Raw genomic sequence first — 26,488 nt, 5'->3', positions numbered from 1 at the left:
TTTGACTAATACCCCTTCAGCCGTTGTCAACTTATCGCGGCAACGAAAACCTATCACAGACGGACGGACGGACGGACGGACAACCTGAAAACATAATGCGTCCGTCGACTTCGTCAACAGAGGTACAGTCACGTGAAAATGTAAGTACACCCCATGTAAAGTTTTGACTTTTTCAACATATTTCAACATACAGCTATTTGATCTTCATTTCAACAATATTGATAGATAAAGGTGATATAATATAACAAATATCATGAAACATTTACATATTGTAGTCCATTGTATAATTTAAATAAACATAAATGCAAATTTCGCATGTGGAAAAAGTAAATACACCCCTACATTTATCACTACTTCAAATACCTAAAATTAGAATCAGGTGCACCAGCTCAGGTGCAAATGATTAGAACATCGTTAGAGAGGATCTTGGAGGAACCCGTCTTATTTAAACCTCCGACATTTAGTTTGGTTTACTCTTTGTTGTTGAAGTGTGCGGCGTCACCATGCCTAGATCAAAAGAGCTCTCTGAGGCCTTCAGAAAGAAGGTTATAGATGCCTACGAGTCTGGGAAGGGATTTAAAAAGATCTCCAAACAATTTGAAATCAATCATTCGACTGTCCCGAAGATCATCTACAAGTGGAGAAGATTCCAAACAGATAAGTCAAAGGTAGAGCTATTTGGCCACAGTACCAGAAGACATGTTTGGCGAAAACAAAAGACAGCATTTGACCACAAGAACCTGATACCAACTGCATGGTGGTGGAAATATTATGGTTTGGGGCAGCTTTGCTGCATCAGGGCCTGAGTAGCTCACCATCATAGAATCCACTATGAATTCTTCATTGTACCAGAGGGTGTTTGAGGATAATGTGAGGCCATCTGTCGGAAAGTTGAAGCTCAACCGAAGGTAGACCTTGCAACATGATAATGACCCTAAACATACCAGTAAATCCACCAAGGAATGGCTGAAAAGAAAGAAATGGAGGGTTCTGGAATGGCCAAGTCAAAGCCCGGATCTAAATCCCATCGAGATGTTGTGGGGGGATTTGAAACGAGCTGTGCATGCAAGAAACCCCTCAAACATCGCACAGCTGTAAGAATTCTGCATGGAGGAGTGGGCAAAAATTTCTCCCACTCGATGTCAGAGACTGGTAGACAGTTATAAGAAACGCCTACTTGAGGTTGTTTCTGCCAAAGTGGGCAAAACCACCTATTAGAGCCAAGGGTGTACTTACTTTTTCCACAGAAGGAAATAGCATCTCTGTTAATTTTTTGTTGAATAAATTATTGCAAAGTCAATTGTCAAAGTCAAAACAAAATTGTTTTTTGTTCAATTAGATCACCTTTATCTATAGATACTGTTTAAATGAAGATCAAATATTGATATGTTCACATATGTTAAAAATATTTTCAAAACATTTCATGGGGTGTACTTACTTTTTCTACATGCGAAATTTGCATTTATGTTTATTTAAATTATACAATGGACTACAAAATGTAAATGAATTAATGAATGATCGTTTTAAGGCCATTTTGCCCGCTAGAGCGGGGGTTAGCCTTGCGGGCCCCGTGACAATCATGGTTCCGTTTGAGGCAATGTTTTTATGGCCGGATGCCCTTCCTGATGCCAACCCTTGATCGCCTCTTATGATGCGCAGGGATACGGTGTACCTATTCTAAATCGGGGTACACACCGTGATCATTCATCCCAGCAAGCTGGTACTCAATTTGCCGACCTCGGAAGGATGACAGGCTGAGTCAAGCCCCCTGGCGTTAATTCAGCGATCGACCGGGATTCGAACCCAGGTGTAAAAGTTTCATGATATTTGTTGTATTATATCACCTTTATCTATCAATATTGTTGAAATGAAGATCAAATAGCTGTGTGTTGAAATATGTTGAAAAAGTCAAAACTTTACATGGGGTGTACTTACCTTTTCACGTGACTGTATAAAAACGTTTCGTTAATGACATATCGGAGGGGAGGGGGGAGGTTTGACTTGACGGCACATCGCTTAAAGTTCATGTAAGATTTTAACTGTAAAATTACATGAACAAACAGACAAATTTACACATTATGATTTTGAATATTTAAACCTGGGATCCAAGCATCATGGGTTGTGCTCATATCAGAAAATGAACAGCACATGCTCCTGGGGCGACTGCCCAACGGTAACGGTAGATGTGCCCAGGGTGCAACTCCCGATGTTACACACCCCCAGCGAGACTGCCTGACGGTACACGTCCTCGGCGAGACTGCCCGACGGTACACGTCCTCGGCGAGACTGCCCGACGGTACACGTCCTCGGCGAGACTGCCCGACGGGTACACGTCCTCGGCGAGACTGCCCGACGGGTACACGTCCTCGGCGAGACTGCCCGACGGTACACGTCCTCGGCGAGACTGCCCGACGGTACACGTCCTCGGCGAGACTGCCCGACGGTACACGTCCTCGGCGAGACTGCCCGACGGTACACGTCCTCGGCGAGACTGCCCGACGGTACACGTCCCCGGCAAGACTGCCCGACGGTACACGTCGCCGGCACGACTGCCCGACGGTACACGTCGCCGGCACGACTGCCCGACGGTACACGTCCCCGGCACGACTGCCCGACGGTACACGTCCCCGGCAAGACTGCCCGACGGTACACGTCCCCGGCGAGACTGCCCGACGGTACACGTCCTCGGCGAGACTGCCCGACGGTACACGTCCTCGGCGAGACTGCCCGACGGTACACGTCCTCGGCGAGACTGCCCGACGGTACACGTCCTCGGCGAGACTGCCCGACGGTACACGTCCTCGGCGAGACTGCCCGACGGTACACGTCCTCGGCGAGACTGCCCGACGGTACACGTCCTCGGCGAGACTGCCCGACGGTACACGTCCTCGGCGAGACTGCCCGACGGTACACGTCCCCAGCAAGACTGCCTGACGGTACACGTCCCCTGCAAGACTGCCCGACGGTACACGTCCTCGGCGAGACTGCCCGACGGTACACGTCCTCGGCGAGACTGCCCGACGGTACACGTCCTCGGCGAGACTGCCCGACGGTACACGTCCTCGGCGAGACTGCCCGACGGTACACGTCCTCGGGGAGACTGCCCGACGGTACACGTCCTCGGCGAGACTGCCCGACGGTACACGTCCTCGGCGAGACTGCCCGACGGTACACGTCCTCGGCGAGACTGCCCGACGGTACACGTCCCCGGCAAGACTGCCCGACGGTACACGTCGCCGGCACGACTGCCCGACGGTACACGTCGCCGGCACGACTGCCCGACGGTACACGTCGCCGGCACGACTGCCCGACGGTACACGTCGCCGGCACGACTGCCCGACGGTACACGTCGCCGGCACGACTGCCCGACGGTACACGTCCTCGGCGAAACTGCCCGGCGGTACACGTCCCCGGCACGACTGCCCGACGGTACACGTCCCCGGCACGACTGCCCGACGGTACACGTCCTCGGCGAGACTGCCCGACGGTATACGTCCTCGGCGAGACTGCCCGACGGTACACGTCCTCGGCGAGACTGCCCGACGGTACACGTCCTCGGCGAGACTGCCCGACGGTACACGTCCTCGGCGAGACTGCCCGACGGTACACGTCCTCGGCGAGACTGCCCGACGGTACACGTCCTCGGCGAGACTGCCCGACGGTACACGTCCTCGGCGAGACTGCCCGACGGTACACGTTCTCGGCGAGACTGCCCGACGGTACACGTCGCCGGCACGACTGCCCGACGGTACACGTCGCCGGCACGACTGCCCGACGGTACACGTCGCCGGCACGACTGCCCGACGGTACACGTCCTCGGCGAGACTGCCCGACGGTACACGTCCCCAGCAAGACTGCCCGACGGTACACGTCCCCGGCAAGACTGCCCGACGGTACACGTCCTCGGCGAGACTGCCCGACGGTACACGTCCTCGGCGAGACTGCCCGACGGTACACGTCCTCGGCGAGACTGCCCGACGGTACACGTCCCCGGCACGACTGCCCGACGGTACACGTCCCCGGCACGACTGCCCGACGGTACACGTCCCCGGCACGACTGCCCGACGGTACACGTCTCTGGCACATTTATTGCCCCATAACTCATCTAGGGCAAACCCTAGCATGTGGAGACCTTGCTCTCGAGTCGAAAATGGTTGTTTACAGTTTACACACGGCGAATAAAACCGAAGATGCATCAAAAGGAGGTGAAGAAGAAAACATATATTACCGTTGTCCTAGACAACCCGGCAGGTGAGCTCTTTCTCTCAACTTCAATCTTTTTCATCAAAGGTCGGAACATCGTCTCGGTTCGTTATATTTATTTGTTTCCCGTTTCCTCCTCTCAGGGTGCACACGTAATACCCATTGCGCATGCGCAGGCCACGTGGCCTCGCCTCATATAAATAAAAATATATATAAAATTGGAATCCCTCAAATTACGTCACGGAAGCTCCCTCTGTTTTTCTCAGGACCGCCGAGACCCAGAATGGCCCCCGTGCCCTCTTCAATATTTTTTGATCAACCTGTAGCTACAGAGGTTTCCGTAATTTAGTCGTCAGAAACAAATTCCGTGTTTAAGGGAAATAGGGGTGTTATTCATTTATTCCTATATGCGGATTCGTATCTTAACCCATTTCATCCATTTAGGGCGTGGTTCATATGCGTCCTTACGTCATCACCGCGATTCTCATTATGTAAATTGTTCTCACAGTAGTTTATTTCACGAGGGAGGGCATGACTCCCCATGTCAATGGTATGTCGGGAAATCGTCCTGAGTGGCTTGGTGGGAGACACAAAATAAAGCTGGCCATGGTGTTTTATCGTCACAGACAATCATAACATGAAACAAATAAATTGAAGGAATAATTACGTGCCCCTATTACTATTAGTATTGGGTCCGGGCCTATGGCTGGTTACCCCTCTCAACGCCCCGGGTTTATCCCACAGGGTAAATCATATGTAGCTGCTGATCTAAGATTTGTTTATGCCATATACCAGGGTGAGCCATAAACCCCAGGAGTAATAACATACCTATTACAGTAATAACAGTAATACATAATAACAGGTGTAAAGGAGTAATAATAACATATTACAGTAATACACAAATTACAATACCTCCTTCGAGATTGTGTGCATCTCCATGACGTCCGCGTGGTCACGATAATTTTTCTGCATGTGCAGTGGGGAAATGCATGCAAAATACCGTGTTATGGTGGCAAATACCACGTGTTGTGGTGCCAAATACCATATGTTGTGGTGCCAAATACCACGTGTTATGGTGAACGTGTTATGGTGCCAAATACCACGTGTTATGGTGCCTAATACCATATGTTATGGTGCCAAATACCACGTGTTATGGCGCCAAATACCACGTGTTATGCGGCAAAATACCATATGTTATGGTGCCAAATACCACGTGTGATGGTGCCAAATACCATGTGTTATGGTGCCAAATACCACGTGTGATGGTGCCAAATACCATATGTTATGGTGCCAAATACCACGTGTTATGTGGCCAAATACCATATGTTATGGTGCCAAATACCACGTGTTATGGTGCCAAATACCACGTGTTATGCGGCCAAATACCATATGTTATGGTGCCAAATACCATGTGTTATGGTGCCAAATACCACGTGTTATGGTGCCAAATACCACTTATGGTGCCAAATACCACGTGTAATAGTGCCAAATACCATATGTTATGGTGCCAAATACCACGTGTCATGGTGCCAAATACCACGTGTTATGCGGCCAAATACCATATGTTATGGTGCCAAATACCACGTGTGATGGTGCCAAATACCACGTGTGATGGTGCCAAATACCACGCGTGATGGTGCCAAATACCACGCGTTATAGTGCCAAATACCACGCGTTATGGTGCCAAATACCACGCGTTATGGTGCCAAATACCACGTGTTATGGTGCCAAATAACACATGTTATGGTGCCAAATACCACGTGTTATGGTGCCTAATACCACGTGTTATGGTGCCAAATACCACGTGTTATTGTGCCAAATAACACATGTTATAGTGCCAAATACCACGTGTTATAGTGCCAAATACCACGTGTTATGGTGCCAAATACCATGGTGCCTGTATTTTGGTGATTTTAACAACCCATCAGGGGTGTTCCATTACCAAGCCGCTTGCTATATTACAGGTAAAATATCCGTCCCCATTGAGGGGAAAAGTTAAATTGTGTTGTGTTGCACTCTTGGTTTCGCTGAGCTACTTGCACCGCCCACCGCAAAATGGTGGTGCAATATCAGGCCATGGATGTTGGCTTTGTCTAAAAAGAGGGCAAAATATCCAACTTGTGAATTTTTTTTTGCATCAACATGACCGATACCTGTTCTCACGTCATTTCAAACTGAACGCTTTTTCAACGCAGTGTGGGAAACGGCTACCGTAAACGGGAGACAGATGAACGTACAGACACCACAGTTCACATTATATAATAGTTCGAAATGTGCATTCATACTTCAATTTTAACTTGTATTTTCATCCTAATTCTTCAAGATCTACAAATATGAAAACCCCCCCACATCCCAAAATGTACCGTGGTATATAATCATAAAGGTGTATATATCAGCTTAGCAGAGGTTCACCTACCGGTTCACCAGACTACTGTATAGGTTTGCTCTCCGCCTGTTTGTCTGTCTGTCCCACCTGTGGTTTTTCAGACTCTCCCCCCCCCCCCCCCCCCCCCCGCCCATGCCCTTTAAAATGTTCAACTGAGTCTTGGTATATGACTTCATTATGATAAGTTTCAGAATTGGTTCGAGTTTCGGGACGTTTTGCCAATTTTTCGTGGAGTTATGCCCTTTTTGCTTGGAGAAAGACCATTCATTGGGACTGGTAGGTAGGGGACATGGAGTACAAATCAATTCTTCTTGTTATTTTGTATGCAGCCTGTGGCTGCTGTATGCATCATTACAGGGAGCACGGCTGATCTGCTGATACTAATCGATACTCATTATGCCAATATCAGGATGACAAGCTGAGTCAACCCACCTGGTGTTATCCAACACCTCAACCCACCTGGTGTTATCTAACACCTCAATCCACCTGACAGGGGCTCAACTTCAAGACCTTATGTAAGCCAACATCAGGCTATTTGTTTAAGTACCAAAATAGCATTGTTTACATGGCAACCACCAGGTTGTTAAGCGGTGTCGAGCACTCCGTTCCGTTGGAGAGCTTGCTTGAGCGCTTTCGATCAGGTAAGCCGCTTGGCTAGCGACAACGAGCTGCTTACTAATGGAGCACAACACAGCATTATGTGAATCTCTTTCACCGTCGCAGCCTTTGCAGAGTGCAAAATTAAGATCGTGGATGCAACTTATTTAAAGGCAACAATGGTGAACGTGTTATGGTGCCAAGTCTTTCACGAACCCTCCAGCCAGACCTGATGTTCGACGAAGGTTAGGGCATTAATTTGGAATTTTTTCATGGTGCCGGCGATAACTAGCCTACTCTTTACGAAGGACCCCAAAGACCCAAATTACTCCAAATACCCAGATGACCGAAAAGACCCGAGAACCCCAAGGATCCAGAGGACCCAAGACTCAAATGACCCAAAAGACCCCGAGGACCCAAATGACCCAGAGGACACAAAAGACCCAAAAGATCTCAAGGATGCAAAAGAGCTTGAACACCAAAAAGTCCCAAATGAATGGAATCTTTAACGTCCACCAACTAAAGTGAGCAGACGGGATGCCCGTTTAACGTCTATCCAAAGGACGGCACACACATTGATGAATCACCCTTCCTGTGAAACACCGAACTTACAATTTATAGCTGGGCTGGGACTTGGGATTTGAAGCCGGCCTCTATAGCTCAGAGGTCAATGTGAATACCTTTAGGCCATCCTGCCAGCCCCAAGAGGAAGGTCACCGTTGATGATCATCGTCTTAAGCAGAAACTTTCAAAACAACTTATCACTCTGAAAATACATTATTCATTTTCTTAGAAGCCTGGCGTTGGCTTAGCGGTTAGGGTGCAGGCTTGGGATCCCAGGATCTTGGATTCGAATCCTGGTCGATCGCCGAATGGGTTGACTCAGCCTGTCATCCTTCCGAGGTCGGCAAATTGAGTACCAGTTCACTGGTAATTCCCTGTGTGTCGCAAGAGGCGATTAACAGGGTTGGCGGCAGGAAGGGCATCCGGCCATAAAACATTGCTTCAAAAAGGGAACCATGGTGCCCAAAAAAGGCCAACCTCCGCTCTGCGGGGAAAAATGGCCTCTAAAGGCGGTTCTTTAACAATGAGTCTTGTACATTATACTAATCCTATAAATCAAGGATTAGGCTCAAAATGCTTGTTTGCTTCTGTTTGGAGTTTTTGTGATTTGTAATATAACAAGATATCTCACTGTCCGATGTATACTTTTGCAAGTCCCCATAGTGGTGTGAATAGCGGTGCATGATGCGACCTAATTGTGATCTCCATCTCTCTCGTTTAACCTGCGAATCAAAACGTGCTTTTATAAAGGCGATCTCAACACTGAAGGTTACATTTTAATCCAAAGTATATTACATTAAGATCGACAAGTTTTCAAAATGCTTGTTACAGCTGTGTTGATTTGGGACAATGAAGATGTGAATAGGAGTTCTGAGGGAATATGCAACCGCACATCAGAGCTCGTTTCAGATCATGATCTTCCCAGCAATGGCGGAATGGGGATAGAGCCTTGCAAAGCGTCCAAGGACCCAGATGGGAAAGATGTTCTTGTAGTTGGTGTAGCTGATGGCACAGGTCTTGTTAAACACACCCGCGATGTTACCCTGTACACACACACACACACACACACCACAACAGCAAGACCCCGCGTGGAGCAATGGCTCGGTACTCCAGGCGTCAATCACTCTCGTTTAATTTCATGGATTGCTGATCCGACATTTATAAATCCCGACATAATTGATTGATATTATCACGGAATAAAAATGTAATGACAAAGCATGCGCATTGCTTCACTGCATCTGAACGGTAAAACTTCGGTGGAAACGTTCTCACTGTTTTACCGATGTCGCGCTGAGAGGCATCAGGGATGGTCATGATAAGTAATGAATGTTTCCAGGGTTGAGAAGTTACCTTGAACAGGTAATGAACAATTCCAGGATTGATTATTTACCTTGAACAGGTAACTACTCAATTACAAATTGCTGATGAAGCATCCCTTAACCAAAGCTGGAATGTCGACTTTGGCCAGGGTATCAGCACAAAATGGCGGACTCTTTAACGCCCACAAGTGAATGCCAGTGGACAGCACAATCGGCTGAACGTCCCCTCCGAAGGATTACTTGGACAGTTTATAGTTGAGGCAAGAATGAAACTCTTCTTTGAGCCTCAACCTCTGCCAAAAAAAATATTTTATACCAGACGAGACAGCTCAAAGGTGAGTACACTATGGCAAACTGAGTACCCTTTCCCCGACTCTTCTTATACTCACTTTTCCTCCCAACAACCTTTCCTCTTTCTCCCTCTTCCTTGATGACTCACCTAGCCGCGTTCTCTTCATACCAACCTCCTTACCTTTCATTTTCTCAATTTATCCTATCTTCACTTTACCCCCAATTGCAAACATAATATTATGTAGAATGTACGAGTAGATAACCTGCTTCCCTAATTTGGGTGTATAAGTGAGTACCGTCCACAGAACTCAAATAGACGTAGAAGACCTATGCAGGCCGCTGTGTGGCCCCTCCGCCGCAACGCGGCAGCCATTTTAGTTAGCGCAAGACACCTCCGCTTTCTGCGTACAGATAGGCCTATTGTTAACACTAGGGCTGAGGGCATGCCCGTACTATATATATATCTAAAATTATATCCCCCCCCCCCCTCTATTTACATGAAATGGTTTGGTCCAAAGCGAACGGCCTGCGAGTACGGTGACAATCCCCCCCCTCTATTTACATGAAATGGTTTGGTCCAAAGCGAACGGCTTGCGAGTACGGTGACAATCCCCCCCCTCTATTTACATGAAATGGTTTGGTCCAAAGCGAACGGCTTGCGAGTACGGTGACAATCCCCCCCCTCTATTTACATGCAATGGTTTGGTCCAAAGCGAACGGCTTGCGGAGTTTGGTAAAGAAATCGCCATAGCTCGGTAACTACTTGTCCGATTAATATGAAACCTTGAAAAGGCACATCCTCGGGTCCCCAGCAATATACCTGGCAAGTTTCAAGTATATCGGACCCGTGGTTGTCGAGAAACAGCGGTCACAGACAAACACACAGACACACACACAGACACACAGAGATTACTGGAATTATAGATAGACTAGGGCATGCCCGTACGTGGGTGCCCGTTCCTTGCCAAAAAAAAAAAAAAACGCTACCCGTACGCTCTACCCCGCCCGTACGCCCGTACGCCCGTACGCCCGTAAACAAAAAAAACAACGCTCTTCGCTTCCGCCCTTCGCTCTGGGAGAAATAATGCGCATAAGAAATCGAGAAATTATTATTTTCTCCGGAAGAAATCGAATTACGAACCGTAATGGCGCACGCGCTCGGCTCGGCTCGCAACAACGCGTTCTGTGATTGGCTGCCGGAAGTGAAGTCTTCACTGTCCGGAAGGTCGCAAATCGCAGTTACGATGAATCGCAAATTAGTTTTAATTAGTTTTAAAACATAGTTTAACGCCAACATAGTTTGCCAACGTGAAATAAATGAATACGCTCTCAAATGTGCCGTCCGAGGCAGAGTCTGTTCGCCACGTTCGGCACACGTGATAGCTCGCTGCTCTCTGATTGGTTGAATCGTTTTTTGGACATAGCTCGGTAACTACTTGTCCGATTAATTTCAAACCTTGAAAAGGCACATCCTCGGGTCCCCAGCAATATACCTGGCAAGTTGCAAGTATATCGGACCCGTGGTTGTCGAGAAACAGCGGTCACAGACAAACAAACACACACACAGACATACACACATACACACACACACACACACACACACACACACACACACACACACACACACACACACAGAGATTAGTGGAATTATAGATAGACTAGGACGTGCCCGTACGTGGCGTACCCGTAACCGTACCGTACCCGGAACCGTACCCGTACCGTACCCGTACCGTACCCGTACCGTACCCGTACCGTACCCGTACCCGTGACGTGCCCGTAATGAATATGTACAAAATATAAATATGTATGTACTACAATCGATCGTACCTTACAACAATCAACACAGATTGCAACGTCAAATAAATGAATACGCTCTCAAATGTGCCGTCCGAGGCAGCGTCTGCTCGCCACGTTCAGCGTCACTATGACTATCCGTAAGTCCGGAAGTGACGTCCTCATTTGACTGTCCGGAAGGTCGCATATCGCAGTTACGATGAATCGCAAATTAGTTTTAATTAGTTTTAAAACATAGTTTAACGCCAACATAGTTTGCCAACGTGAAATAAATGAATACGCTCTCAAATGTGCCGTCCGAGGCAGAGTCTGTTCGGCACGTTCGGCACACGTGATAGCTCGCTGCTCTCTGATTGGTTGAATCGTTTTTTGGACATAGCTCGGTAACTACTTGTCCGATTAATTTCAAACCTTGAAAAGGCACATCCTCGGGTCCCCAGCAATATACCTGGCAAGTTGCAAGTATATCGGACCCGTGGTTGTCGAGAAACAGCGGTCACAGACAAACAAACACACACACAGACATACATACACACACACACACACACACACACACACACACACACACACACACACACACACACACACACACACACACACACACACACACACACACACACACACACACACAGAGATTAGTGGAATTATAGATAGAAGATGAGCAGTGTGAATGTTCAACAAATATCAGCAATATGCCTTCTTGTGCTGCAATAAACTGTACAAATCGACTTGTGAAAGGTTCTGGGAAAACATTCCACAGGTAAGTAATTTATTTTTCTTAATTATGAAGAGTTTACTCGCCAAACTCTAGTTAAACTTTCACGTTATGCACAGATGTAGTTTTTCGTTTATGTAGTCCCATCTGTTAGTTTGTGTGTTTGTTGTTGCACTATGCTCACCAAGCACCACGCTCACCACGCTCACCAAGCACCACGCTCACCACGCACTATGCTCACCAAGCACCATGCTCACCACGCTCACCAAGCTCACCACGCACTATGCTCACGACGCTCACCAAGCACCACACTCACCACGCAATATGCTCACCAAGCACCATGCGCACCACGCTCACCACGCACCACGCAAGCTCACCACGCACCATGCACCATGCACCACGCACATGGAACGTTATCGTTTCTATCCAAACACAATACAACACAGATGGCTGGCGACTCAGGACAGAGCACCACGCACCACGTTCACCAAGCACCACGCTCACCACGCACTATGCTCACCAAGCACCATGCTCACCAAGCACCACGCTCACCACGCACACCAAGCACCACGCTCACCACGCACTATGCTCACCACGCTCACCATGCACCACGCTCACCACGCACTATACTCACCAAGCACCATGCTCACCACGCTCACCACGCACTATGCTCACGACGCTCACCAAGCACCACACTCACCACGCACTATACTCACCAAGCACCATGCTCACCACGCTCACCATGCACCACGCTCACCATGCACCACGCTCACCATGCACCCCACCAGCTCAACAATGCACCACGCTCACCACACACCATGCACCCCTTAAGCTCACCATGCACCCCGCTCACCATGCGCCAAGCAAGCTCCCCAAGCACCACGCTCACCACGCACCATGCTCACCATGCACCATGCACCACGCTCACCATGCACCATGCAAGCTCACCAAGAACCACGCAACCTCACCATGCACCACGCTCACCAAGCACTTCACAAGCTTACCATGCATCGCGCACCATGCTCACCAAGCACCACGCCAGCTCACCATGCACCATGCACCACGCTCACCAAGCACCACACACACGCACCATGCACCACGCTCACCAAGCACCACACACGCTCACCATGCACCACGCACACCATGCACCCTGCAAGCTCACCACGCACTACATGTGTGGTGTAGTACCTAGCTAGCGCACACGTTCGCCTATTCAGTTCTTGCGCTAACTAAAATGGTGGCGTGAGCGCGCGAGCGGGGCCACCGCTGTGTGTGTGTCGTGAACGGGCATAGTTCTTCTACGTCTATTTGAGTTCTGTGGTACCGTCAGACGCCGGTTTACATAAGCGATGCATTCCTGAAAAGTACGAATATAGAAACGACGTAAATCAAAGCAATTTTTCTCATAATAATTAATGAAATAAGCGGGGGATGCGTTCTTCACATCACCATTTAAGGTATTATATTTAGCTTTTTACCTGTGATATTACCCTTTTTACGGGGAAGCCCATAGGGCAAAGCCGTCTAGAACAGTTTGTCCATCTGTATGTATGTATGTATGTCCCCTCAAACGTATACCCATTAGAGCTGAAGACCTAGTCACATGACAGGGTGATATAGATTACAGTAGATCTTCTCTCAGTTCTATAAGTAAAACTTCGTGGATGTTTGGATTCCTCCAAATTTTTGTTTAATGTTATAAACAGCATTAGCGACTGTTTAAAAAGCGAATCATATGTGTTTGTGGTTTATAATATTTTTCAAGCCCAGCTACGCCGCTGTTAGACTTTCGCTCTTGTTTAATTATGACTGTTATATTGAAGTACACAAACATATACATGAAATAAAACAATTACCAGACATATTTAAATAAATATTACCCTCTTCAGAAAGCCGTCGAAGTGGCTGGGACGTCTTCTTCTTCCTCCTCCAATGAATGTCGGCATATTTAGATTTTGGAGGCAAACTTGATAAGCCGGAAATTTATTAATATCTGCATCCAGTCGACGAATAACATCCAATTTCAACTCTAAGGTAACATTTTTACAATGCAGCTTCGCCACTCTGCAGTACAAGTAGATATCTTTATGTGCGAAGCAAACTACAGTAGTTCTTTCGGCGATTTTGAGATCTCCCGATTTGGACTTTAGCGATGTATTAAGACGTATTAATCAGCTTTGTAAGTTCTGAAAATGCTCAAGAATAAAAGGTATGCTTTTAAAACGACAGAAGTGTGAGTTGAGGTGACAAATATCGAGAAGTGGCATTAATAACGTGACGACGTATTTGTGAAACGACGTTAAAATGGGCGACATAAATCGGGGTATCACTGTATTAAATTTACATAGGCTACCTCGTTGTTATTTTTTGTTCCAACTTTGCAGTCTGTTATTTTCAAACAATGGCAAACCTACAATAAACTCATGATCCCAGTTATTCTCCACTTACCTGTGGCCAATCGCCATCAGCAAGTTGCATTTCCATCAGGCACCGAACCCCTCTTTCCAAAACATCGACATGGGGGTACCTGAAAGTACAACGGCAAGGAGCACAAGGCAACTTGCATCGAGCATCAAATCTGTTTTTTTTTTTAACCAATCACAGAGGTTTTTACAAATCAATAGTAAAGTCATCTCACAAGGTATCCAACTTCTACCAATGTAAATGGTTCCAACTTTCACCATGATGGTTCCTGTTTCATGTCATACTGCTTCTGTCTGTGAGCAACAATATGTTGTTCAAGAGCAACAAGATATCCTGTGGTGAGTGACTGGATGGAAGCTAATGTAATGATTTGTGAGGAGGGAATAAAAATAAATAGGAATTACTATCAGAAATTAGAACAAATACTTATCACTATTAAATGCAATGACAGCAAAACAGCTCTTGCACAAGCCGTGTTCAAAATAAAAGTTCAGAATATGCACCAGAATCCGTAGCATAATGGTTATTCCATGTCCGCTCGAGTCTGGGAGGTCAGCAGTTTGATTCCAACCCTGGTCGAGTTTTATGTGCAGTCTCCTAGCTTGACGCTCAACATTTACCAGACAAGGTATTTACAAAAAGGTGGTGATTGTAATGTTAGAGCAGAATAGGGTACAGAGTACTGTGCGAGACAGTCTGTACAGAAGAGGCCAGGTGGAGGACTTGTGGGCACAAATAAGTGGTTCAAAAATAAAGTTATAGTTCCATTTGTGTATCAAGTACGCGTGCAACAGGAATTTGTTTGCGCTTCTACCGGCTGGTTCATTCTGGTTTAATTCATTCATGTCTTCCCCCCCCCCCCCCCGTCTCCCTTATCCTCCTGCCCCACCCCCCATATTCATCGTTTCAAATAAACATTTTAATCAAAAGAAACGTCTCCCTGCCCTTTGCCTTCTCATGTGCACAGCCGCCAAATTAGGCTTGAATTTGAGCAATCCTTGGGGGAGATCGTCCGGTGTTAATGAATGCAGTGTAAATTTGGTAAGCTTGGCAATCTTCAGGGGTTGTACAGATCTTTGGCGTTAAAGATTGACATTAGTCGCACCCATCGACGTGACAATGTTCTTCCCCAAAATCCCTTTATATTGGTGGGTGAGGCTGACTGGTACGGAGCTGCTGCTCTGTCCACAACAATACTCTACTGCACTCTTATCACCAGGTACACATCTCTACCTTTCTGACATCTCTCTTTACACAATCCTCCCATATCAACTGCGGTCTAACCATCTTCCTCCTGCCTCACTCTTCCAACAAATCTGAACTCTTGGGAAGTCAATCTTCTTCCATCCGCACCAGGAGCCTGCCAATTCCAGCTGTATCTTTACCAATCTTCCCATGATGCTCATCTGCACACTGATCTCCTCCTTCAGTCCATCCATCCTTCTTCTATCCACCCCCTTCACTCCCACAAAATTCCTGACCAAATTCCTCTCACTGTCCTGCAGCCTCTGTTGTTGCTGCTTTGTCAGTGCCACCATCTCCAGATCCTATAGGTATGCTGGCATACACACGACCTCAGGACTTTTCCTTTCAACTTCCTCGATATCTTCCTGTTAATCATCAATTCCTCCATTTTCCTCCATGCAATCGCATCCACTTGTGTCCTACTCAGGTACACAAATCCTTTTCCCTGCATAATTTTTTCCTTTCCCTCTAACCTGACGTTCAGTTCTCTCAGAGTTAAATGAATGAAACTCCATTTATTTTAACACTACACAATTTAAACCCATGTTACTTGCTCATAAGTAACTCCTTTAACACATTACTGAGCACGTGTGTACACGCGCGTCTTGCTTCAGTACTTGCAATAAGAGTAAAAGGTCACCTATTCCACACAGGCCGAAGTTTCTTATACGCATGAGTTGCCTCGAAATACAAATGTACTGCCGCTGTAGAATTCTCCCCCTTGACAATATTTTCCTTACTTTATCATATCTTCATCTTAATACAACGAATTTGAATATTTACTTGTAAATAATAAAACTTGCCTATCTAACAATGCCAGGTCAGATGCCGAGCTGCAATTTAAATGAGGCTTGACCCAGCAATCCATTTATTAATAATCAGCATAATATTATTTATACCAAATCAAAAAGCACCTCTCCGAGGCAGTTTACTTGTCAACATATGAATTATTAGGCTTGCGTACCATGCATTAATGTAAATGCACGAAATGGGGCGAACCTGGTATCAATGGTATAAAGCGTTCGTGTAAATGCAGTATGAAATATATTAACCTTTCAAAAGATTATGCTGAAATACAATCACATGCTGTACACACCTGGCTGCCATGAGACCCAGCAAGGCCCATGCCGTGCAGTGCACTTGAGCCTCTTGGCTTTGGATGTATTTTCGCTGTTCACACGATTCAAAATCCTCTCCCCAGCCGCCACACACCATCTGTCGTCTCACCAGAAAATCACATCCTTTCTTTACAGCTGGTACAGCAGGCCTGAAAAACATACACCCAAATGCAGCTGCGAACGAGGAGCAGATAGGACGTGCACCAGGTAGGTATTGTACAGGTAAAATAACCACTTAAAATGAACACTTGGGATACGTTTGACAAATCTCACCTGGTGAATACTAGTGTAAATTTGAGTGCGGAAGCCTGAAAGCCAGTATCTGAGGAATTGTCATGAAAGATGAAGTATGCAAAGTCAACTCTGGATTGAGAGGCAAGCCGAAAGATGTGCTGAGTGCAAGACTAATTAACAGCTAAATGTTCCACCAACAAGCTCCAATATCTGGGTGTCCTCCAAGGATTCATCAAGGAAAGTAATACATCAGGCGTTCAAACACTTCTACAAACAAGATACTGTGGCGGACACGAAAGCACTGACGTGGTGACATCACCCCGCACACCAAGTGGGGGTGGGCCACGCCAGGGAGAGAGGCGTGACCTCACGATATACACGGGGCGCGCAGCCCTGAACAGCTCAGTGTTAAGGTGGGTTTTCACGGGACACGCGAATGGTTCGCGAAGGATGCGAATGTCGAAAAAATGGCAAAGTCCAACATTCGTATTTTAGGCTCCAAAAGTTCGCCAAACATGCGCGGGGGTTCGGAAGCGTCGTCAATTGTTCGCATGCTGTTTCAAACATTTTTGAAATACCCGCCGAACTAAAAACGACTCCTGCGAACAATTGACGACGCTTCCGAACCCCCGCGCATGTTTGGCGAACTTTTGGAGCCTAAAATACGAATGTTGGACTTTGCCATTTTTTCGACATTCACATCCTTCGCGAACCGTTCGCGTGTCCCGTGAAAACCCACTATTACAGTGAGCTCTTGAATAAAGATTCTTACAAATTATCGCGTTGTCTGCTTCCTCCTTGCTTACAAGTAGCGCGCGTAACACCACGCTTTACTGGTGACCTCGACGTTGGATCTGCCGTAGCGATCCTTCCAAACACGACGCCATTGCCATGGCCAACAACGCGGTCGGTAAAACTTCCCGAATTTTGGGAGGCCCAGGCCGAAGTTTGGTTCGTCCAAACCGAAGCCCAGTTTCAGCTTCGGCGCCTCACCGGCGACGACACGCGCTACTGCCACGTCGTCGCCTCCCTCGGGCCCGGCACGGCCGCTCGAGTTGTGTCCGTCCTTCGCCACCCACCGGACGGCCACAAGTACGAGGCACTCAAGCAGCTGCTCCTAGCCACGTTCGGCCTCACGGAGGATGCACGGGCCGACCGCCTCCTGGATCTCCCCGAGCTCGGCGACACGCGCCCGTCGGTCCAAATGGACCATATGCTGTCACTGTTGGGCGACGAAGCCCCTGGTTCTCTATTCCGGGCGCTTTTCCGTCGCCAACTTCCAGCACAGGTACGCCTCGCATTGGCCGGGACCGTGCTAACAGAACCCCGAGCATTGGCCGCCGAGGCGGACAGGTACTTCGCGGCTTCGGACACGCGGGCGAGAGTCGGTGCGGCCCACCTCGTGGATCCCGAGGCTGATGCTGATTCACAGCATCAGCTTCCACAGCATACACAGCATGCTGATACGCACCTCGTGGCCGCCGCCATGCCCCGCCCACCGCCGCGGCGAAAACCGCCACCGCGGGGAAAACCGCCGGCTCCACCGGCCTGGCGGAGCCAGCCGCGCTCCTCCAGCTCCACCACCTGGTGCCGGTTCCACGCCAGGTTCGGCCACGAGGCTCGACAGGGTCATCCGCCATGCTCCTTCGACAGGTCGGGAAATGCCCGGGCCGGCGCTCGATAGTGGCAATGAGCGCCGGCCGTTCGAACAGCCTGCTGTTCATCACGGACACCTTATCCGGGCGCCGTTACCTGTGCGACACAGGAGCGCAGGTGAGTGTCGTTCCTGCCAGTACGTCAGACAAGCATGCCGCGGGCAGGGGCCCCGCGCTGCTTGCCGCAAACGGGACGCCCATCCGTACGTACGGAAAACGCTGCCTCTCTGCGGTTCGGAGGGCAGGTTTTCCGATGGTCGTTCGTCACCGCCGACGTGCCCATGCAATTGCTTGGCGCGGACTTCCTGTGCGCAAATGGGCTCCTGGTCGACGTAAAGCACAGACGTCTTGTCCAGGCCGAGACGTTCAGCTCGCTCGCTTGTGTGCTGCCCAGCTCGTCGAGCAGCCCACTGAGCAGCTCACCGAGCAGCTTGCCAAGCAGCTTGCCGAACGGTTCGGTTCCGGCCACGTTGATCTGTACGCTTCTGGCAGCGGACGAATTCACCCGCCTCCTCGCCGGCTTCCCGGCCCTCAAGCGGCCCACCTTCTCGGCGGGGGCCGTCAAGCACGGGGTGGCCAATCACATCCCCACCGTCGGGCCACCGGTCTACGCCCATCGCCCGGGCACGCCGCCTCGAGCCGATGAAGCTGGCGGTAGCAAAAGCGGAGTTCGCTACCCTGGAGCGACTCAGCATCGTTCGGCGCTCGGAGAGTACTTGGGCGTCGCCGCTGCACATCGTGCCGAAGCCCGGCGGGGGATGGCGACCGTGCGGGGACTATCACCGTCTCAATGACGCCACCACCCCCGTCCGCTACCCCGTCCCCAACATTCAGGACTTTTCCGCCCGTTTGGCGGGCATGTCCTTCTTCTCGAAGGTGGACCTCATACGCGGTTACCATCAGGTCCCCGTCAGGCCGGAGGACGTCCCGAAGACGGCGGTCATCACGCCGTTCAGACTCTTCGAATTCCTGTGGATGCCCTTCGGTCTGAAGAATGCGGCTCAGGCGTTCCAGCGGCTGATGGACAGCGTCCTGCGCGACTTGGATTTTGTATACATCTACCTGGACGATATCCTCGTCGCCAGCGCGTCCCGCGAAGAGCACCTACACCACCTCCGCACGCTCTTCGAACGCCTGGGCCAGCATGGCCTGATTGTGAACCCCGCAAAGTGCCGGTTCAGCGTCGCCGAACTCGATTTTCTGGGGCACCGCGTCACCAGGCACAGAGCCGTCCCCCTGCCGGCCAAGGTGGAGGCGGTGAAGGGGTTTCCGCGCCCCCGCACGATCAGGGGGCTGCAGGAGTTCCTGGGCATGGTGAACTTTTACCATCGGTTCCTGCCCCGTATCTCCCAGCTCCTGCGCCCCCTGCACGAAGCTCTCCGAGGTAAGCCGGGCAAAGGCGACATCACCTGGACCGAGCAGATGGACGCGGCGTTCACGGGCGCGAAGCTCGCCTTGGCTAACGCCACCATGCTCGCGCACCCGGCGCCCGATGCGCCGATCGCCCTCACCACCGACGCCTCGGACTACGCGGTGGGCACGGTGCACGAGCAATGGGTGCGTGGAGCTTGGCAACTGCTGGCGTTCTTTAGCCGGCAGCTTCGCCCGCCCGAACGCCGTTACAGTACCTTCGACCGCGAGTTGCTCGGGCTTCACTTGGCGGTCAGGCACTTCCGCCATCTGCTCGAGGGCCGTGCGTTCACGGCCTTCGTCGACCACAAGCCGCTGGTCTTCGCGATGGGCAAGGTCACTGAGCCGTGGTCGGCCCGGCAGCAGCGTCACCTCTCGGCCGTGTCTGAGTACACGACGGACATCCGGCACATCGCGGGGAAGGACAACCCGGTGGCGGATTGCCTTTCCCGGGCCGTCGCCCACGCAGTCCACCTCGGCATCGACTATGCCCGGATGGCAGCGGACCAGGCCGCTGACCCCGACGTCCACGCCTTGCGGACCGCCGTCACGGGCCTCCGCGTCACCGAGGTGCCGTTCGACGGCGCAGGCGCGGCCCTCTTGTGCGACGTCTCCCTCGGGCGGCCTCGCCCCATCGTGCCCGCGGGTTGGCAGCGCCAGGTGTTTGACGCCATCCACGGCCTGTCCCACCCAGGCATGAGGGCCTCCCAAAGGTTGATCGCCGACAAATTCGTCTGGCATGGCCTCCGGAAGGCCGTCCACGGCTGGGCCAGGACGTGCCTCGCGTGCCAGCGCGCCAAGGTGCACCGGCACACCCAGGCCCCGTTGGCCCCGTTTACGGTGCCGGAACGCCGGTTTGACCACGTCCACGTGGACCTGGTGGGACCTCTGCCCCCCTCGCGGGGTTTCACCCACGTCCTCACCATGGTGGACCGCACCACCCGGTGGCCGGAGGCCGTGCCCTTGGCGTCGACGACGGCGGCGGACGTTGCGCAGGCTTTCATCGCCACCTGGGTCGCCCGGTTCGGTGCCCCCTCCGACATCTCGTCTGACCGCGGCCCCCAGTTCACCTCGGAGCTCTGGGGGGCGGTCGCGCAGGGGCTCGGGGTCCGGCTGCACTGAACCACGGCCTACCACCCCCAGGCTAACGGCCTGTGTGAGCGATTTCACCGCTCATTGAAGGCCACGCTCCGGGCCACCCTCCGCGACGGCGGCTGGGTCGACAGGCTCCCCTAGGTCCTGCTGGGCCTCCGGACGGTGCCCAAGGAGGACCTGCGCGCATCGGCGGCGGAGTTGGTCTTCGGGCAACCGCTGCGGGTGCCGGGCGAGTTCCTCCCCGACTCCACGGCACCATGGTCCGCGGCACAGCAGCGCTGCGCTCTGCAGGAGACCGCCCAGAGGTTCGCCCCGGTGCCGACGACACGCCACGGGCACCCACCGACGCACGTCGCCCCGGAGCTTCGCACGGCGGAGTACGTCTTCGTCTGCCACGATGCCCATCGGACACCACTGCGGCCCCCGTACGACGGGCCTTTCCGCGTGCTGGAGACCGGGGTGAAGCACTTCACCCTGGACATCGGCGGTACTCCTGACCACGTTTCTGTGGACCGCCTCAAGCCGGCCCACCTCGACGTGGACCATCCACCGCCGGTGGCCCGACCCCCGCGTCGGGGCCGCCCCCCTGTGGGCGGACCCCCGGCACCGCCCAGCCCCGCCGCCACGTCGCCCCCCCGGTCCTGCACCCCTCCCAGGGGCAGCCGGAGGCATCCCAGATGGCATCCCTGCATCCCAGATGCCGCCAGTCGCCAGGGGGCGCTTCGGCCGGGTCATCCGTTTGCCCCGCAAACTGACCCTTCAGGTGCGCGGGGATTCTGGGGGGTCGCGTGTGGCGGACACGAAAGCACTGACGTGGTGACATCACCCCGCACACCAAGTGGGGGTGGGCCACGCCCGGGAGAGAGGCGTGGCCTCACGATATACACGGGGCGCGCAGCCCTGAGCAGCTCAGTGTTACAGTGAGCTCTTGAATAAAGACTCTTACAAATTATCGCGTTGTCCGCTTCCTCCTTGCTTACAAGTAGCGCGCGTAACACCGCGCTTTAATACTAACAATAGTCCAAAACAAACCAAACTAGAGGTTCCAGGGAACCTGAACTCAACTGGTCTATATCAATATGGTTATAATATGCATAATAGAACCACAAACTATGTAGTTTATATGTGCTAAAGGGGTACAGTAACGTTGAAGGTATCTCATGTTTAAACAGGAAACTAGAAAAAATTGAGTTTTAAGTGAGGCATGAAAAGTAAAACTACAATTACTTTTCTCAGATTTCAGACTTGAATTTATTAACTCAACTGGACTATGTCCAGCTGAGTTTTTGTCGACACCCAGTGTCCGTCGTCCGTCGTCCGTCTGTCTGTCTGTCGTCTGTAAACAATTCGACGTCTACGCTCTAGAAGTCACAAATATTGATTAAATTTGATGAAACTTGTTATGCAGCATCTTTAAGACATAAAATAGTTTGGGATTGCATTTGGGCGTTGCACGCCCAAAAATGGTCGCGGCAGGGCGGCCATATTGAAAAATCAATTTTTGTCAATCTGGTACTTCCTAATGTAGCTAGAAGGCTGAAACTTGGTGTGTCGACAGAATGTAACAAACCTATGTAGAAAGCACCTATGTAGAAAATTTCCTGTCAATCGGACCAAGGGTTGCAGAGAAAATCATATTTATTCTGTGCGGACAAACAGACAAACAGACAAACAAACAGAATCAACTGCAATACCCTCTCCTCTGGTGAGGGTAATATGGGCCTCAGTAAAAACGAGGGTATGTCTTCTGCCTCCATTGCCTGGCACAAAACACCCTTGGTGTTCAAGCCACAGAAGCCATGGCTGGATCCACAGCTTCCCCTTATTACTCGGACCTCATCGCCTCCGTCTGAGTAGAAAAATGCCCAAATTGAGAGACAATAATTCTTACAGCGAGATTTAAACGGTGCCATCTTGTAAAGTTCTCTTGGTACGGTACTGTACTTTTGAGCCCCCGCAGAGGGACCAATCATTATTCGCCTCTTGGTTTTCACGGCACATGGTACGGCCGTCGATGTATTGGCATCGCTTGGTGTGTCCTAGTGCATCGTAGGTGCTGCAACTTTTCACTATTCCCGACGATTATTCCATGACCATGAATTATCTAGTTGCGTCACGTTAGAGGAAATCAGCTGGTGCGGCCTCAGTTTAATGGCCTCCTTCGACAATGAAGTTCCTTGTAAGGAAACTCATATTAAAGTGCACAACGAATGGAGTCTTGTTTGCTTTATAAAACAAATCAAAAGCAGGGTGTTGCCAAAACGCTATCCTTCAGATAACTGAAACCTGCACTCTGTTCGTTGTCTTTCAGATGCAGGACATGGCTGTGAGTTGGCAACAGTTCTAACAGGGGTGCAGCAGTGCTTCTAGGTAAGAGGAAACATTTGTAATTTGTTTAGGCTGTCCGTGACAGCTCACCTCCTCTTCGCGAAAGACACCGTGGGATCTTGCATGTCCACCAACTAGTGCTGATAAACGGGACGCCCAGTTTAACGTCCATCTGAGATAATGTACACACATTGATGCTTCGGCCTGTCTGTGAAACAACGGGATGACAGTTTATAGCTGGGTCGAGATTTAAACACAGGCTAGACAGCTCAGAGGTAAGTGTGCATACCTCCATGCTAACCTGCCAGCCGAGCCTGTCCTCTCATCGGCTAACATCACTTGGGGACATCACCAAGTCATTAGCACAAAGATTCCCCCCAATGGGGGTATGGAAGCAATTACTCTTAAATAAAAAAATACATTCACTTGATTTGTGAAGAACACGCTATCCTGCAGTTTCCAAAAGTAATGAATTTGAGGAAACTTCTGACACACACTCTTCAATTTAGCACAACATGCACTGTTACACACCACTTTAAGAATAATGCCACACACCATGTTCAAACACGAGGGAGAACTCACGAGTTTGTGTACTTGTGCCCCATGCAAGCAAAAGCCTCCAGGCCAAACCACGTGCCGTAGGTGAAGCACACCGCCCAACTCCTGATGATGAGGTAGGTGCAGGTTAATACACTTTAGTGTTACCATTATACAAGGCAAAAATGGAAGAACAAACAAGGTTCTGCAGGCTTACCCTTCCCAAGAGCCATCTGGACGTTGCCGCTGTTGGCAGAACTCCAATCCCCTCTTCAGTACATCCCTGCAAACAATCACAATGGGTTTTTCCACAAATCCTCTTATGTATGGGAGTAGTGTATATATGTTGCTTCTGGGACACTCTCATTTTCCCATTGACTTACATGTTAATTTTTCCCCTCCCTCATTGCCCCTAAACACCTCTATTTCTCTCACCCTGTTCTTTACGAACCTTCTAACCTTTTGACATGTTATCCTTATTCATTAGACCACTTAAACAATGGTCCTTCTGTGTGAACCTGTGATCCTTCTGACCTTATGGACCTTTTAACCTTTTACTCTTAATATCATCTGGTGAATCATCTTTGACCCACTCAAACAACGACCCTACAAATATTTGTTTATGTGTGGGAAATAATTTAATTCTCCTACAACTCTCCTCACCGTCTAATACATTAACAAAAAATATGTTTGAGTTTGGTTCTTTATTAAGATATTTTAACTGAGCTAAGATAAAATGGTAAACCTCCCTCAATGTTCTTGTTTGAGCGCCTCCAGTGCCACATACCATTTTTAAATTAAAGTATATATTTTCCTGACAACCATCAAAGTTTTCCGTCCACTCAAAAATATTTCCATCTTTTTTACCCAATTCACCGGTATTTAAATTAATTCTCTTATTTGTTTTGTAAATTGTTTTACCAGTTGTCTTTTCAATTATACCTATTTGATATTTTTCACATTCGTTATGTTTACCATTTATATACCAAGGTTGATTACACCTCCACTCTTTAGTCTGGTTGGTACTTGGTTCTATCATTTATATAATAGTAAAAAGGCGGCGGTAGCCCGTTAAAATCCCTAACCCCCTTTTTAACTTATCACTTATATACTTATATAACCATAAGGGAGACTATCAATTCAATTTTCTAAAATAAACCTCTTATCATCAAAAGCCCCCAATGCTTTCTTATTCATCTCTTCTGAATATAATTTATGTTTATAACTTCTTATTCCATTAATCTTTCTAAACTCTTCTTTCTTTGTTGTTAAACAGTTATAATAATCCTTAAAGTTTATTGTTTCTTTAATAACATTTTTCTTTACACCTTTTAACTTCTTATCAGTCTTTTCGACGTTATTCACAATGTATTTATAAGCATAAGCCTTAGACCTCAATCCCACAAATTCACTCATAACATTTCCTCCTAATTCATCCTTGAACTTTCCAATCACCTTTTTATTTTTAGAAGAGAACAACTCACTCTCTGGACTGTAATTACTCGTGTCATAGATATTAATGTCTCTTTTCATGTCTGAATAAACATCGTTGGTATTAATTTTCAAAATAAAACTATCTGTATCCATATAAAGTAGATTAACATCATTTTGATATTTCTTCCTCAAGTTATTATAAAAGTAATCATACATTAATGACTTTGATAAATCAAGAATTGTTGTTCCAATATAAATAGGTTTGTTCATTTCAATACTCTCTTTAATCAAATGGATCGCACAAAAGTTCTCAGTAAAGACCTCAGCTCGAGTAAAACTCGGTCTATTAATTAATTTTGATGCTTGTTCCCAAGATGTTGATAGTCTGATATTTTGTCTTTTCCTCACATTCTCCATAGTCTTACCAAAGACCGCATTATTCATCAATTTATAAAAGTCTTTCTCAAAATCTGTTTTTGACTCTGTTCTTCTTTGTGTATTAAAATCAATGTACCCCTTTAACCAATGACTTTGATTGAACTTTAGAACCCTATGGATCTTCTCTACTCTTAGACCTTTTGATAAATATTGTCGCAAATTTCTTTGGTGTAGAACATAATTTTTCTTGTTATATAATGTAGTAAGTAATTTTTCTGTTGATTCACCTATATCAAACGATCGTTGATAATCACTCAACCATTCTTTCTTTGGACTTTCTTTCTCACAAGCAAATGGGAGATCTTTGTGTAGGTTATGGAGTTCCTCTGGATATTTTAAATCAATTTCAAAATAATAACCAACTTTTTCTTCATCCAATTCTTTTTGTGTAGAGATACATACATCTTGTAAAACGTTTTTGTAGTCTTTTTCCTTTACCCATCTAAGTTTTCCATAAGGAAGAGCCTGAGACATTGCCCAGCCATACAGGTTGTTCGCGTCATAGTACATCAAGTAAGAACTCTCTTTCGTTGGATCATAATTTGGAAGATATTTGTTATTTGCTTTTGCGTATCTACTCGAGCAGACTTGTGAAATTCCACCTCTTTTTGCCTTTTCAATCATCAAAAGCATATCAACATCGGTTATCAAATCCAAATCTTGTTTTGTCATTTTCAACATCGCACTCCAGGCCAATCCAG

General features: G+C 48.8%; 3 protein-coding genes across 4 annotated transcripts in view; 1 reads left to right on the top strand and 2 right to left on the bottom strand.

The window, feature by feature from the left end:
• LOC137434082 (uncharacterized) overlaps positions 1–4,401 on the bottom strand; it is a 96,227-nt gene extending 91,826 nt beyond the window's left edge. The window contains exon 1 of the mRNA XM_068126737.2: positions 4,229–4,401. Within this exon, the coding sequence (XP_067982838.2) occupies positions 4,229–4,300 (72 nt within the window). The 5' untranslated portion in view covers positions 4,301–4,401. The remainder of the gene's footprint in view (positions 1–4,228) is intronic.
• Positions 1–26,488, top strand: part of MOB4 (MOB family member 4, phocein) — a 456,882-nt gene that overhangs the window by 70,289 nt on the left and 360,105 nt on the right. The gene's annotated exons all lie outside the window — the stretch shown is intronic.
• The window catches only part of LSS (lanosterol synthase), a 94,580-nt gene continuing 76,600 nt past the window's right edge, over positions 8,509–26,488 (bottom strand). For both annotated transcript variants that reach the window (XM_068126743.2, XM_068126744.2), the window contains 5 exons: positions 24,133–24,198; positions 23,961–24,041; positions 16,635–16,805; positions 14,318–14,396; positions 8,509–8,793 (listed from right to left, as the gene is read on the bottom strand). In XM_068126743.2, the coding sequence (XP_067982844.2) occupies positions 8,656–8,793; positions 14,318–14,396; positions 16,635–16,805; positions 23,961–24,041; positions 24,133–24,198 (535 nt within the window). In that variant the 3' untranslated portion in view covers positions 8,509–8,655. The remainder of the gene's footprint in view (positions 8,794–14,317; positions 14,397–16,634; positions 16,806–23,960; positions 24,042–24,132; positions 24,199–26,488) is intronic.

This window comes from Myxine glutinosa, chromosome 10 (assembly GCF_964187855.1).
Source record: "Myxine glutinosa chromosome 10, kmMyxGlut1.1, whole genome shotgun sequence".
NCBI lineage: Eukaryota > Metazoa > Chordata > Myxini > Myxiniformes > Myxinidae > Myxine > Myxine glutinosa.
This window is presented reverse-complemented; position numbering and strand designations above follow the sequence as displayed.